At 42.0% G+C, this 16602-nt stretch overlaps 1 protein-coding gene across 2 annotated transcripts; it reads right to left on the reverse strand.

The window, feature by feature from the left end:
* Positions 1-4792: 4792 nt before the first annotated feature.
* TSHB (thyroid stimulating hormone beta) lies at positions 4793-6944 on the reverse strand. Of its 2 annotated transcripts, none has more exons than XM_008644682.2 (3): positions 6837-6944; positions 5821-5983; positions 4793-5120 (listed from the first exon to the last, which is right to left on the reverse strand). In XM_008644682.2, the coding sequence occupies exons 2-3, from the start codon at positions 5980-5982 to the stop codon at positions 4878-4880; spliced, it is 405 nt and encodes a 134-aa protein (XP_008642904.1). In that variant the 5' UTR covers position 5983; positions 6837-6944; the 3' UTR covers positions 4793-4877. The 2 variants fall into 2 exon arrangements, with proteins under 2 accessions (XP_008642904.1, XP_017582660.1); XM_017727171.1 differs by having other exon boundaries at positions 6800-6933.
* Between the last annotated feature and the right edge of the window lie 9658 nt (positions 6945-16602).

The following is a 16602-nucleotide window of genomic DNA, read 5'->3' on the forward strand; positions in this document are numbered from 1 at the left end:
ATTCCTGCAGAAGCTCTAGGGTTACTGTTATTTAGGTCTAGGGGATACTTGCACTGCATACCAGGAACAGGACAATACCTGTTACTGGTTTCGTTCTCTAAGTTATTGGTATAAATTAAGCTGGAAATCAACATGTTATTCATATACTAGTGCCTTTAACAGAATCCAGGGATAAAGGTCTTTTGTAGTTTCCTGCTGTTGTGAGGTGCTTAATATAATTGCAGTTTTCTCTGCATCTTAGTAACTGAAGGTATTTTTTAACTCATTGGAAGAGTTACTGCCACATAAGGCAGCAAAAATACCCATTTATCCCGTCCCTGGCGCCTGTGTCAGAGGAAAGCGACAAAAGATCAGATCCCTCCAGGTGATAATTCTGAAAGCACATCAAACACATTTTCTTGTTCTCCTGTCAAAGTTTGTTCTAAAGCATAAAGATGTAAGTTGCTGATGGCCTTATTGTGTCTCTAAACATCCCTTATTCACATTTCCCTTGTCTAATTTTTCTAAGTAACTGATTTCAGTGGGAGCTTCCTTTGTCACAGGGAAACCTCAGCCAGTTTTGGTACCTCTCAGAGACCACACAGCAGCTGATGAAGCTCAGCCCTGTGACATCCCTACAACGAAGAGTCGTATTTCACTTGTCTTGATACTGATAGTTTTATAACAAAACACGTTTCATGTGTCTTGAAAAAGAAATTGAGTTGTCTTAAGCCCTCAAATGCTGTATTGTACAGCCTTTGCAGGCTACGGATTAACAGCATACGATGCTGTTCATAGAAAATGTACATAAATAAAGCTTTTCAATCTTTTTCCTCTCTATTGGTGCTCCAGCCACGAGGTTCTCCAAAACACAAACCACTTTCAGGATAACGTGTATGGTAGAGCATACATTCTGATTTTGGTCAGAACTGGTTCGTGCTGCCAAGTCTGTGGCAGAATTACCTCTTGCTTTGAGAGAAAACAAACTTAGCTCTGTGGCTGAAATTAGCTTTTGATTCCCTAGGATGTGTTCCGAAGTGGCGTTTTGTGTCTTGAATTTGAAACAACTGCCTAATAAAAATAACCTGGAATAAACGACTCCCGGAGAGAGCTCGATGCGCGCGGCCAGAGCCCCCCCAGGCCCCGAGGGCACCCCGGGGCTGCCTCCGCCTCATCTGCTGCATCCAGGACACCGAGTAGGCTCCAGGTGACGGAGCAGCCCTCGGCCAGCGAGGCAGGCAGGGCCTGGGAATGGGGACCGGGACGCGGATCGGGACCCGTCAGGATCCGAACCGGCACCTCCGGAATTCCCCTCAGGCACCCGCGTGCCCGGGATTGGCTGCTCGTGCTGCGGGTGGGGCGGTGCCACAATCCCAGAATGGTTTGGGCGGGAGGGGACTTTAAAGCTCATCCCGTTTCCCTCTGCCCTGGGCAGGGACACCTTCCAGTATCCCAGGCTGCTCCAAGCCCCGTCCAACCTGGCCTTGGACACTTCCAGGGATCCGGGAGCAGCTACAACTTCTCCGGGCACCCTGTGCCAGGGCCTCACCACCCTCACAGGGAGCAATTTCTTCCTAATATCTAATCTAAACGTACTGTCTGTGTGAAGCCATTCCCCCATGTCCTGTCTTCCTTGTAGTCTCCCTTCAGGTACTGGAAGGCCACAGTATCGTCACTCCGAAGTTCCTCTTCTCCAGGTCTGAAGGCAGCTCTGCAGGTGGGGTCTCACCTGAGCAGGGCACACGGGCAGAATCCCCCTCACAAATGCTGCCCACGCCGCTTTAGGCGCGGCGCTTTTCCGCGGGGAGACGGCGCCGGCCCGGCAGGCGCGGGGCGGAGCGCGGGGCCGGTAAAGGCGGAGCCGTGCCCGGGGATGGCCCTCAGAGCCCTCGCCACAGCGCCCCCTGTGGGCCGGGCCGGGCCTCTCCTCCTCTCTCCTCCTCTCTGCTCCTCTCTCCTCCTCTCTCCTTCTCCGGGCTCCGTATGTTAATGCGTTCGGGTTTGCGCTTCTCTGAGCATCTGCCGCGGGCGCGGAGAGCCGGGAGCAGCCGGGGCTCCAGCCCCGTGTCCCTCCAGCCCGTTCTGTGATCTCCCCACCGGGACTGAGATGTGGAGAAAAGGTGAAGATGTTTGGATTGCCTGCAAATCCATCCCTCAGTTCTGTGAAAAGAATCTTAGGATAAATGGAAGGTAACAAACTCTTGTCTGTAAGGAATCATCACCTTAACAGGGATTTACCACTAAACATGGGGGTCTTAAAGTTGAACGTGAAATCTGCTTAAAGGTCAGAGGGACACAGTCCTCCGAGTGCATGGAAATGGATAGTTAAATAGATATGTTAGCCCAATGCAAACGTCCCAATTTGGGTTTTTCTGAAGTGCAAAAGAAGACACATTAGTTATTTTTCTCTCAATGATTTTGCATAGGCATTAGCCATAAAAGTAGACTTGGTTTTTGTTTGTAGTGAAGAGAAATCTGTCAGGCCATAAAGAACATTACAATAATTTTGCAGGACTGCTGATACTGAAGTAGGCCAAGTACCTTTTTTATGTTTTGCTAAGTACAAGTGCTGCTTAATAGTAAACAGAATTATATTTTCCTGGGCTAAATAACATTTTTAACAGTCCAGACACCTTGCAAAAGCTCTGGCTGATCTTAAAGCTGAACACTTTGTTTCTTTGGCATTTACCAGATACTGTAAGGGCTGCTTTGTTCAATAAATAACTTTTTCCCAATTTTTTGCTACAATTCCTGTGCTCTTCACCAACTAGAGAGCAGCAGTTCACGTTGCAGCTCTTTCTTTGAGAGCTTGGGAGACCACAGCTCTCCTCTGTGTCATACACAGAAGGGGCTGGGCATACCAGACTTCTCACCACCAGAAAATATTTGTAACTTACTTGTAACTCACCTTTCCTGCTCCAAACAGTTTTAGAAATAGTCTTGTACAAAATTAGCCATAACTGGATCGTCTACACCATAAGTGTAAGGGATCAGTTTTACAGAAGTAGGGCTCCCACTGCTCCTGCAGATGCTCTGGACTTTCTGTAAATTTCAAATGTGTTTTTGGAGAATTAAAATTTTCAAACCTTGCCTGTGAAGGCATTTCTTTATCACCAAATTATGCACATGATAATTGCAGCTCATACCTTGTGTAGAATCCATGACACATATTCAAATTACCATGGATTGGTTGAGGTTGGAAAGGACCTCTGGAGCTCATCTGGTCCAAACCCCTACTCCAGGGGGGCACCAGCAGGTTCCCTTGGGCTTTCTCACAGGTTTTGCTGCAGATGAAATAAAATGAAGGTGTTCAGAGTAGAGAAGTAGATTCCAGGAACATTTGTTGAAAACTGCAGTCCTGAAAGCCAGACTTTTCTAAGAATGTTAAATTTCATATTTGTATGCTGTGAATTCTGGTTCCTTTATTTACTATTTCAAGCAAAATGTGAATGGAATATCTAATTTCTTGGGAGCTACAATCTCAGTGGAAAGGAAGCAGTTGTTAGTTGACTTAATTACATGCATTACTTTCCTTTATTCCTGGCTCTGCACCTCTCACCTGTGCATGTTCAGCACACAGGGTGGGCTCAGCTCTCCTTCCATTCCCAGGGGACCTGTTGACCTGTGAGGAAAAAGGGGATTTTTTGAGTTTTGCTTTCAGTTTGATGGCACCACACTCCCTTGTGGAGAACAGTGCAAAAAGTTTTGAAGCTTCAGTGATTCCTCAGTGCTCACAGAGAAAAGAGTATTTCAAACTGTATTTCACCAGGAAAGGTGGAGGTTATGCCATTCGTGTAGAGCCGTGGAGAAGCATTCCCAATAAACACAGGTCTGGACTGTAGGGTGTGCCCAGCCACTGCCCTGGAGGGACATCTGCTGAGATAAGGAGATTGAGCAATATCCCAGCAGGAACTCCCCTGGAAAGGCAACCACTTTCAGTTACGGCAAGAAGAAGACAAACCCAGAATCCTCTGGGAGACCCTATGCAGATCTTTTGTAACCCATTGGCCTTTACCCTCTGACACCCACCCCCTGTATCCCTGTAAAGCCAGCCCCCTGTGCCTGCGAGGGCAGAGGGAGCCCGTCCCTGGCCTCCCCTTCGCTGGAGTACGGACCAATAAAGCTTCCTCATGTGGAACAGCTACACGGGCCTCTGGTCTCTCTCTCCCTGGTCTGGCCTGGAGGCTGCCCTGCAGAGCTGAGCTGAAATCACGAGCTGACAGTCACTAAAGAGCTGACAGCTTCTGCACGGGCCCTCCTGGCCAGCAGCTGAGGGAAGACACCGGGCCTCGGGAAGGTGATTCTTTTTGGGACCATCTCTCCGGACCGGTCACAGCTTCCTTGGTCAGAGCTACTGACCCCACACCAGCTGTCATACTGGACAATAGCAGGGAGGACACAGATCTACAGTGTCTAAGCTAACGTTACATAGATGGAAAAATACTGTTGCTAATTTGAAGGCTGTATGTGTCAAAATCTATTTAAAATGTTCAATACCAAGAATGTATGTGGCCTCTTTTTTAACTCCAAAATCTATCAAGTGAAATGTGTGATCTCTGAAATCAATCAATATCAAATTCTGAAATATGTCAATATATTGAATCTCTGAGCATCTGTTTACAAAATATTTGGGATTTATGGGCAAAGGCTGATAAATCCACACAGTCATGTCTCCTTCTTCCCCAAAGTAAACTCATGTGGGTTCTAAATGCAAACATGCAGCCTTTATGGTTCTTTTCTGCCTGTCTCAGAACACCCAATTAATTGAAGCAACTAATGATACACCTTCAGAATAAATCTTTGTGCACACCAGTTTGCAAACCAAATACGAAGTACACTTTTATTTCTGTTCAGGTGTGAGCAGAGCAGTACATTTCACCCACATCCCATTGAAAGCTTTACTCGTTACAGAGCTTCTGTGGCTTAGTGCAATAGTTTGTCCTGAGCCTCTCACGGACACAGTCACTGTAGTCAGTGTTGCACTTGCCACACTTGCAGCTCACAGCCACGGGGTAGGAGTAGTAGGGGATGGTGTGGTGAGGGCAGCCTGGGATCAGTGCTGTCTGGTACAGCATCTCTTTGTATGTGCACACATTCTGGGACAGAGCACTCTTGAGGAGCAGCTTCTTGCCATTGCTGTCCTACAAAGAGAAGAGAAATGTGTTGTTTCACAGAAGCACTCGTGTGTCAGAATGTCCTGTGAAGTGCAGAGACCAAAACTCATACACTGAGCCTGGCTCTGGCACTACTCAGTTCAGAGCTCTGATTGTGACCGGAGCTCCCTCTCCACACAGATACATTCACCTTGTTTTTATGGTTTAACTAATCCGCTTGGCTCAGAGTGTTCCCTGTGCTTTGTGATCTCTTTTGGCTCCCTGCTGCCCAAGCTGGAACTCAAAATGCTGTGTTGAACAGTGAACTTGTGTGCAGTGGTGTGGCTGCGGCAGAGTTGTCCCCACAGCCAGCTGAGATAGCAGCAGTGGGAGCAGAAGTTACCTAAGTTATTTACATTAATTAAGAGTGACCCAATATAATCTGCCCCTCACCTGTTCCATCCTACCTTCAAAAACTGCCTACAGAGGCTCTGCAGTGGCAGCAGCAGTCAGGTCTCTGCTGTGCCACTGGTGTTGTCAACTCCATAGTTTCAGAGGCTTGGCATTTTTCATCCATACCTTTGCAAAAAACTAACTTGAAAACATGGTGACAGTGCAGTTTTTCTTCCTGTGATAAACTCTATTAGAATGAAATCATTTATACACTATTTTCTGGGAGAACAGACCCTTGGTTTGCAGTGGTGGCTGTTACAGAAACATCTGCCTAGAGCAGAGCAGTGCTTCGTACCCGAGTCATGCAGAATCCAGCACAGATGGTGGTGTTGATGGCCAGGCAATAGGCACATTCCCGTTTCTCCACATGGATTGTGTACTCAGAAGGAGCACAAAGTGATGCTGTTTGTCCGAAAGTCAGGCCAAAGAGGAGAGACATTACAAAGAAGGGACTCATGCTGGATGGGGAAGAACAAACAGAGCAAACCACAGGTAAAATGGGACAGGCCTTCCAGCCCTGTCCTCAGCATTCAACAGGAACATACAAGACAGTCACAGTCTTGGAGTAATCTTAACATTTCTAGCTACAGCCTGACAATTTCTTTCCAATCTCAGACCTTACTGAAATTATATTGACCATTAAACAGAGAACATGGGCAAAGAGGCCATTAACAACATAGAATAAATTCACTTTCCCCCCACTAAAGCATATTCCATGGAACTTCTCACTAATGAGTGATAAAATCCTGACACAGAACAAATAACAGGAGCTGAAAGATTTGAAAGTGTGACATGTAAGAGAACATGAGCTCTAGAATTAACCAGAGATATTAAAATAATCTCACAGTTTAAAAATAATTTTCTAAAGAAAGCATCTTATAAAATGTTAAAGAGAGAAAAAGACAAGGCTGTGCATATCAGGCATAAAACTGGATTTTTCAATTTCCAATGGCTTAGAGGCATGATGAGATGGGAACACTGCCAAGAATTAAATAATAGATTCAAGTAAATTACAATAAAGAATATCAGCAAAGAGTTCAACTCAATGAATCCTGCTTTATCTGTCTGTTGTGCTGACCTCATTTTTCAGACCTGCGGGGGGATCCCAAGAACAAAGCCTTAATTAGCTCCAAGACAATTTCAGGAACGACTCTAAAGCCTCTAAATGACAAATTTTAAATGACAGTATCTACCAATATCTGGACATCACCCTCTAGTCTCTTCTAGCTCCCAGTTTCCCATAGCAAAGCCATCCATTACACAGGCTGGTTTACCCTGTAGCTGCAACACCACCAGTCTGGAAAGACCAACCTCTTGTCAGCAGAATTCTTCCCTATTACAGGAACCTGATTCTGCCTTGAGCTGGGAGAGGCAGTGACCCAGCACAAGCTCTGTGCGTGCTTTATACTCTCCAGGCTAATTCCAGGCTGATCTTACTGTTTATATAATTGCATCTGAATTGCTGCTTTCTTATCACAAAGTCATCTATTGAAAATTCATACTGAACCACAAAGCAAATGTGATAGGAACAGACGTGTCCATAATATCCTAACCTGGAAACTGGAGCTGGAAATCTAATTATATTAACAGTCATTCTCTCCTCAGGCTTTTAAACTAACCAGTGCTTTAAAAAGTTGTTATTATTGGTTAATTTAATTGCTCCATAGGACAGCAAGACCACGGCAGGAAGGCTCTCATGGATATGGAGTTCTCCATGATCACAGATGATGAGTTTTACACCTGTGTTTTGCTAAAGTTTAACGAGGTCTAGTTCGCTCTGTTTGCTCCTTACCAGGCACACACAGCTGGGAGATGCTGGCACAGGTTGCCCAGAGGAGCTGTGGCTGTCCCATCCCTGGAACTGTTCCAGGTTGGAGCAACATGGTCTAGTGGAAGGGGTCCCTGCTCATGGCAGGGCGTGGGATGGGATGAGCTTTAAGGTCCCTTCCAACCCAAACCATTCTGGGATTCTCTAAGTCTATGCAGTGCCCATGAAGCAACAAATCTGAAATCAAACTCTGCAGCCTGCTCAGGTACAGCCTGACTTACCTGCTCAAGCAAAACACACTCAGAAATTGTCCCGCCTGGAACCTACTCAGCAAATATTGAAGTAACAAGCAATTCACTCAATACTAATTGATAGGGAAAAAACTTTTACAAAACCACTCTTCACAGCACAGTAAGAAGCAAAATATTGCATCAATACCAATGAAACAATGTCCTCAGACGGGGGAAAAACACTCACATTTAGGGGAGCAAGAGGGAGAACAGGTCAACAAAGCCACCATTCTCTGTCAGCCTTTCCCTGAGCTCCCTGCCTGCAGCTCTGGGAACAACACGTGCCCTTCCCGGTAATCACCTAACTCCCAACTTGATCTGATGGATGTCTTATGCACGTCAACCACATTTCCTGATTTACATAGCCATAAGAAATATGGAAAACATGAGTTTGAGGTGGTAAATGCGGTCACTTTGAGCTGTTGGAGGAGTGATCCAGTTGGTCCCAATTGGTGTTCAGCTAATTCCTGAATAATAGTGTCTCCTTTTCCTGTGGTTTTCACACACAGGTCTGTGTCCTGGGCTAATTTTTCAAGAATTTTTTGGATAATGTAATAGAGGTTTTGTTCTGTTAAGACTAGCCAAATTCTTTCTGTTTTCATGGAATCTTTAATTCTGGGTTAATTTCTACCATATAATTTCTCAGGAATTAAATATAATTTAATTATATTTAAACCTCTTTCTGGCTTAGGGACATGAGCAGAGTATTAATTGTACTCTTTGTAACATCTGTCCACCTCACTTAGCAACAGCAGTGTAACACTCACTTTGCTACTACCCCACTATGTTATTGAGCTCTGTATTTTTATGCTATATTTGAAATACAAACAGGTTCTCTCAGTATACACTGCACAACTCACACATAGATAACATATATGTTTATATATAGACACTTTACACACACATACACACCACATATACATGTATGGGCTTGGTTGTTTAGAGCTTTAATCACAGAAAAGAATTTTTCTTCTTGGGAAATACAAAGCGTATTTCAAAGGATGCAAAGAACCTGGAAGGAAAAGAACACAATTCCTAAAACTAAAACCTGGAGAGGACAAAAAGCACTCAAAGTAAATTAAAAAACAGCATTCCTAAAGCAAAAATATCACATGTGATCCTTGCATGCACAGCTGATCCTTTCCTCTAAAGAATTCACTGCTTTAGGCAGTTGGAGCTGGATTTGTGCACCCTGGAAACCCCCGCAGCCAGGTTTAAAGTGTCTCAACACCCCTTATAAGAACACAGGAGAGAACAGGTCAGAGTGTGAAGATGTGTATTCTTTGCTGCCCAAAGGTGCCAATTTTTCTAAATTGAGAAAAATGGGTGTAAGGAGGGGATTGAGATTAGGGTGAAAAATAAAGGTTTAAGAATTTGCTTTAACAAGATTTAGGGAAATGTCTGCAAACATCAGTAGCAAATTATAACAACGCTTTAAAGTCATAATGAACATGAAAAAGAGACTGCAACAATAAAAACTATAGCAATAAAAATAGAGAAAACCAACAATAACTGTTGGAGGTGAGAAAATGCAGAAAACTTGTAAAGGAAGCTAAAGAGTAGGAAATACACTTTTGCCAGGCCAGAGGCCAATAATGAAGTCAGGGAACATTACAAGATGAAGACAAGCTGTTGATGCAAAGTACAAAGGCTTCAGCAAGTACTTGTGCTTTTGAAAACATAGTGACTGAAAGCCACACAACAAAAATTATTAAATAAATCATATAAGAAATAAATATTTGAAACTCAACATGATTAGTTAACTAATGCTCATTTCAGCAAGTCTGGAATACTGAGGAGATTTCAAAATATTAAAAGAAAGTGCTAATATTATGGCAATATTTAAGGAGGGAGTGTTGACCCAGGTAACTCTCCACCACCCGGGTAAAATAACAGAAAATTGATACAGGATTTGAGCAATAAAGAATTAACAGATGAAAACATAATTACTGTTATTACATAAAATAGGTCATGCCACAAAAACCCAATTTCCTTGTTTGCAGTGATTACAAATTTGGTTGTTAAGGCAATTGCACGGACGCAATGTCTTTGGTTCCATCTGTCCAGAGCCCCCCTGTCAGGAAGTTTTAGAGCTGTCAGGCAGAGCCAGTGTGGTGGATACAACCAGTGTGGTGGATACAACCAGTGTGGTGGATACAACCAGTGTGGTGGATACTGAATGCTGGAACCACTGGAGCAGTCAGTGTAGTCTCAACAGTGCCTTTATTCACTTCAGTGTTTTTACCCAGCCTCTGAACACACTGCAGTGCACTAGAGAAATACCCGACCAGGTATTAAGAATGAAAATTCGTTCATCTGGAAGGGCAGTAAATTAGTCGGAGTGGAGCTTGGGACCAATGTGACTGCTGCTTATCAGCTCAGCCTCATGCTGATATGGTCACAGAACCTCTTGGCTGCTGCCTCTCTGTTGCTGGCACCATTATCTTGCCCATCTAAAGAGCACCAGGGTGGTATTCACATATCTTCAGCCATTTACACAAAGTACCAAGCTGGTAAAAAACTTCCTGGCTTGTCCTTCTGACTATGACCATGGAGCTCATTCACTACTGACCTCTCTGTTGGCAGTGAGATCCCACGAGCTACAGAGAGCAGCAAGACAAAAGACTGGCAGGACAACAAAGTCCAGTGTCACAATCTGTGAGTGCCTGAGGCTTCTTCCATACAGTTTCCTAAAATCCATCATCCATAGTCTGATGCTTATGGATCCGTTCCTTTTGTTGCCCTCCTGCTGACCTGCAGAGGCTCAGTGACAGAAATTTTTAATGTGCTTTTATAGCCCAGCTTTGCAGCCCTGTTCTGGAACAGCCAGTTACACTGTTAATTATTTATCTTTAACCTTTCTGTTAACTAAACCAGTTCATTCCCTGACATCAGTGATTTTACACTTTCATTAAGTGAATGATGGTGTGCTGATATTCTACAGGAACTGTTTCAAGTGATATCTGTAAATAGAATTTAGTAATTATAAAAACCTTGGGTTAATTTCCCAGGAGTCTCTGTAATGGGCTACAGAAATTCAGTGCATACCAGAAGCTCATATCTAACAGTAATTCAGTAGGATTGTCTGTCACTGACCAATGCCTAAAATAAAAGTAGGAACAATGAGAAGTTATCAGACATTATTCCTACTCACCCTGCCCCTGGTAGTGGTACAACACAAAGAAAACGTTGTGATCTCATGAGCAGGTTACTTACAGAGCAGGGCCACTCTTATTTCCACAAAACATGGAACTGTAGATAGTAAAGTAAAAACACATCCACACTTGCAAACAACCAAGAACTGGAAGCTCTGCTGATGAAAAACAGACAAAACCCATCAGATTCTGAAAGATGAGTATTCTGGTAGAGGAATTATTTCCAACCCCATCCTGTTAGAGCCCTCCACTGATAAAAGGAAATAAGATCCTGATATGCTGCCATAGAAACAAGTGTTTTTGCCAGGTTTTGCATTTAAACAGCCTGTAGCTGCTGAATTTCCAAAGCTGATCTGCCTATTGCCAATCTCTGTAACAGCCTAAAACACAGCTCTCATCTCTGAAATTTATAGATTCACAGACTGTTCTTCTCTTTCTTTCCTAGGATTAGCTGCAGCATTTCCTATCAACCACAGATTAAAACAGCAAATCTCTTTGTTGCATATCATATGCCAGCAATCTCCATTTATGGTCTGAAAATACTTCATAATCCTATTTGCTGTTTGGCTCTGACAGTAGAGCCCTTTGGATTTGGTTTCATTTCTTTGGAAAGTGCTAGATATTTCTTTTAGTCTAAGATACACAATCACTGTGCTGAGGGCAAAACTAAACACAAAACCAAACAAAAAAAAACACCACCAAAGAAAATCCAGAAGCCTTCTGCAGTATTGTCAAGGATGAATGGATACCAACCCAGGATCATAATAATGCTGAAGGTAAAAGTCTGCCCCAGGTGTGACAGCCTAAGACCTGCCAGGTGAATGCCTCCCAACAGGGAAGCCACTCTCAGATTCCAACTAAAAATGAAAATGGCTATAAGGAAGGAAAAGGGAAGGCTGTTTTTCCCCAGGAACTCTTCCTCTCCAAGATACTCCTTGTAGAAGCAAGGCACACTGCATTCAACTTGTCACTCCTGGGTGAGTCCTAACAGTAAGATTTCTTCAGGCTTGTTCTTATTTTCCACATTCTATTTTGCACACTCTGCTCTTGCAGCTTTATACAACACAGATTTGTAAATACCCCTGGGAAATGACTTCCAGTAGTGCTGAGTGGCAATTACATGTCTCTGGAAGTGCCTGTACATGCATTCCCTGTACTGGAGTTTTAAATTCTGGCAGTGGTTACATTCTTCTTGTTCAACTAAGATACAACATGTGAGTTTTCTCAAGTTATCAAAATAAGCTTGAGGTCTGGGAGGAAATACTTGTTATATTGCATCAAGTTTTGTCACCGTTCTAGAACTGCATTCATGACACAGTAGGTGCCAACCCCCACTGTCACTACAAGGTACTGTGCATTTAACAACAAAGAAAACAGACCAAAGAGAAGGATTTGGGGCTCCCTTGCTGGGGAAAGGCCTCTCTTTACACAAGGCCACCACAAAGTATGAGACTCTTGCTGAATCTCTCAGTATTATGCAGTATAGAAGTTAACACTACGTACTGGGTAATAACAGGGGTTGGGATATTCATTTAAAAAGTTCAGCTTCTGAGTAAACCCCCAACACTGTGTACTAATGGAATAAAAGGCTGATAATTTTGAAATTTCCTGTGCTTACTAAAACCATGAATGGACAAATGATACCAACTTGTCATTTGAATATTTTATTAGAGCACCAAGACAAGCATTAGAATAGAAGAGGTAAATGCTCAGTATTCGTCTTTTCAGAACTGAATTTTCAATTCAACTTTATATTTAAGAAAAATAGGATATTTACTAAAAAAAGCTACAAAAAATGTAACATTACATATATTTATAGATTTTAACAAAGACCAAACATACTTGCATTATATAATATAAATATTTTTTGTATAAATTGCTTAAAATATTGAAAATCAGGTTCTGCAAAGTAAATTTCCTCAGTAGAACCTGACTGTAAGTTTGCAAAACTCAAGTAACATCTTCTCCCCTTGTAATCTTCAGAAGTTCTCACTAGTTGACTCGCCTAAAAGCTACCCTGCAGTCCTGAGCTCACATCAGCACGCAATGCCCCAAAATTCTGCTGCTGAAAAGTAACAGAATAAAATTATCACAATCCTGTTTTCTATACCTCTACAAACAATTACTTTCTACTGTAGCAAAGTGAACTCTTACTTTTTGATTCTATTAAGTCAGCAAACTTATTTTGTGAGTCCTGCAGCTGAGCCTTGATGTCTTCTATTATATCATGTTTTTCATCACTCTTTATGGTCAGAGCTGAAATCTAACAGAATGAGAATAATGAAGTGTAGAAAAAGGACAGATTATATTTTCATTTATCCCTGTGTATAATAAGCAGACATTCAAGTTAGATAAAGTGGTTGGTCCTAGCCAAATATTGATCAAGTCATGAAAAAGTTCTCCAAAATCAAAACACAAATTCCAACAGAATTAAAAGCAGAATTAAAGAGCATTTACATTTGCTGGACTTCTCTGTGAAGTGACTACAGGTTTCCTTAAGCAGATTACACAGGTATCTCAAAGTGGTACTTCTCAAAGACAGAAAAACCTCATAATGTGTCACAGGAATGCACAAACTTTGTGGACCTGAGGATTAACAATGCAATGACCTTTACAATTTAACAGCTAAACATATCTGCTCACACTAGCACAGTTCTCAGCACAAAAACTGTTTCACACATAAAAAATTTTGTCTGTATTACTTACTCTTTCAAGAAATCTCTATTTTCACATATGTCATCTTCCAGTTTTAAACCGGGTTTTTAATTTTCAAACTAATTTCAAAGGGAATAAATAGAAAACCACATCGTTATTGAAAAATATATCAGAAATACACTTCTGTTTCTCAAATCTCTCATGAAAAAGTAATTTTGTTCATCAGAAGACAGAAGTCTGTTTTGTCCGGTATTCCATGCTGAGTCATCTTTTGCAGGAAAGGCAGAATAGTAAACAGTAATTTACCAGCAACTGAAACACTTGCAGGTACGTTCTTCATCCACACATTCACACAGGACAGGTGCACACCCCTGCTCAGAATAATCATTTTCTCAATGCAAAAATCAACATGCAACATTTATTAAATATTTAATTGTATTAATAATATTGTCATGCTAAATCAGGAAGCACTTTCTCTTTACTTCATCTATTCAATGTATGTTGTACAATACTGGCCTGACATTCTTGAATGGCTTTATGCTGTGCTTCAATAACCTTTCTATTTCCTGCAGTTTCTTTCTGGTTTAGTTCTGATTCCACAGTCATATTCCACTGCTTGATCTTCTCTGTCTCTTTGTAGAGGTTTGAGTACAATTCATTCATTCTTTCTATACTCTATTTAAACAAGTTCCACAATTTAATCTCAAATGCTGTTTAATTAATAATGTTATAAATATTTATTTATCTCTTAGAAACATCACAAGAGTAAATTATTTTCCACAGAGGGTGACACAAGCTTATGTACACGATTAGGAACTGAAGTTTATCTTTGTGCACCCACTGTGTCTGCATGAAAGGACACTGCAGGACAAGTGGGAGATAAACACAAGTGAAAAATCCCCCACTGTCATCAGCCACCACCAGAAAGATGGTCTTAAAGATGTGGATAACTGCACTCCATCAGCATCCTGGGAGCGTTGTACAGGCAGTGCTGGGTCAGTGCTCTGGGCAGGTGAGGGCAGCACCTTGGTTTAGGTGTGATGTCCCCTAACACTCCCCCTGTTTTGGCTGCATCATGGTATTACTGCAGTCCTTACTGGACTTTAAGAGCTGCCAGGATTAAAGGAAGTTTAGTCCTCAGGCATATGAAAATCAGCAGGAGAATGGCAAGAAATTAGTTCCATTTTGTGGCAGCAAACAGCATTTTGTATCTGGGAAGCACAGAAGCTACTGAAAAAAATTAGCTTTGCTGAGTTGTACTGAAGCAGAAAAACACTTCTCACAGTGTCTTGGTGAAGACACTGTGAGAAGAGTCAAATTCTTGAGGAAACTGCTCCACTAAGTTCATTGTTTATAAATAAAATAAAGCCGGACAGTGCAATTGGGATAATCTATTTCATTTTTCCAAAGAATACTTTGACTCCAATCCTTCTACCTTTCATCAGACTATTCAGCACCAGTTTCACAAAGATATTTAAGTGCCTAAATCTTATTCTGATTAAAACTTAGAGACTTCCCAGGCACTTAAAAAGAAAAAGAAAAAAAAAAAAGAAAATAAAAAACCCCACAACTAACAAACTTGGAATCACCGTCATTTTTAAAGGTTTGTCTCTAAGCATGTTCCCTGAATCACAAATATCTCCTCTAAGTGATTCAGCTGTAAACAGGAAGCAGAAAATTACTATTCCCCTTTGACTACTTATTTAGCCTTGAAATATCCACTGAATAATGCTTTAGGCACTGTTTGTGGACAAATTAAGAGGCCCTAAGAATTTAGACAAGCAGAGTTGATGCGTAACTGACTTCTTCATCTGCTTCAGAGCAAAGTTTTACTTGCTGTGAAATCATATCTGAACTACGAAGAGATTTTGATCAATGTATTTTTTTAAAAAAACTAACAGTGCAACTGTATTTAACACTTATAGCTATAAAACTGTTGGACTACTCATGAATATAAAACTCGACAATTATAAAAAATTTTAAAGAATGTGCAAGGTAAAATTTATTTTAGTTTTACCTGAATCAGTGATTTTGCCACAGTACAGGGACAAAATGGCAAATTCAAATCATCGTCTGGGCATTTGTTAAACTCCTGCACAAACTTCAGTTAGTTTCCTATGGGTAGATTTGTAAAGAAGGATTATAAAATCCAGAAGAAACAAAAATTACCGCTAATGTGAGAATACTATTTTTAATTAATAAATCAACTGCCTGCAATTTTCAAAATTACCAAAATTGGTAATGGCTTTGTAACTCACTTGCTTCATACTTCACAGTTGCTTTTCAAACCACTGGTGTTTTGCAGTTTGCTTCATAGACTATGGCCAGAGTGCAAGGTTTTGATGATGAGAACTCATCAGCTACTGCCTGTCTGTGCACAGGTGCACAATAAAGGATTCAGGAGGCAAAATGGTTTCTTTGAAGTCCAGTAGTTGATATTTATTTTTTTCTTTACTCCATGGGTAGTTCTAAACACCACATCTAATTATGTTTTAGTATGAAAATGCCGTTTTACAAGATTTTCAAGTCACAAAAAATAACATAGTGTAACTCATCTCCTGTCAGAACACCACATTTCAATCTAAACATATTCTGTACGGAGCCTCAACAAGAAACAGTAATTTTTTTAATTCACATAACTCTGTGTGGTGACAGAACATTTTCACTGCACATTTGGTCTGGTGTAAGCAGGACTTCAAAGCCGGTGCCAGCATCCAAGTGGGGCACTGCTCACTGCTGAATCACCCACATCAAATGGGGATTTACCATTGGTGATGTGCAGTTACAACACAGAGCAGATGATCGAGAAGATGATTTCCTTCAGTCTTGATAGAGAATAACAGCAGAAATCTTTGAAATTAAAGTGGAAGATGTTCCCTCCAGCACCAATCTTGGCAGCCGGCAGAGAAATGAGTTCAGCGAATTTCACACATACACAGAACCATGGAATGGTTTGGTTTGGAAAGGACCTTGAAGGTCATCCAGTTCCACTTCCTGCCATGGGCAGGGACACCTTCCACTATCCCAGCTTGCTCCAAGTCCTGGCCTTGGACACTTACCGGGACAGGGCAGAATGTGTGTGCTCAGGTCAGGACTCTGCCCGGGGGCTCTCAGCAGTGTGTCCCTGGAAGGGCTGTCCCCCCGCCCGCTCGCAGCTCAGCCGGGCCGGCCGGTGGCAACATTTGCTCGGCACAGCCCCGCGGCACGCG

Source organism: Corvus brachyrhynchos, unplaced genomic scaffold (genome assembly GCF_000691975.1).
Source record: "Corvus brachyrhynchos isolate BGI_N302 unplaced genomic scaffold, ASM69197v1 scaffold72, whole genome shotgun sequence".
Lineage (NCBI taxonomy): Eukaryota > Metazoa > Chordata > Aves > Passeriformes > Corvidae > Corvus > Corvus brachyrhynchos.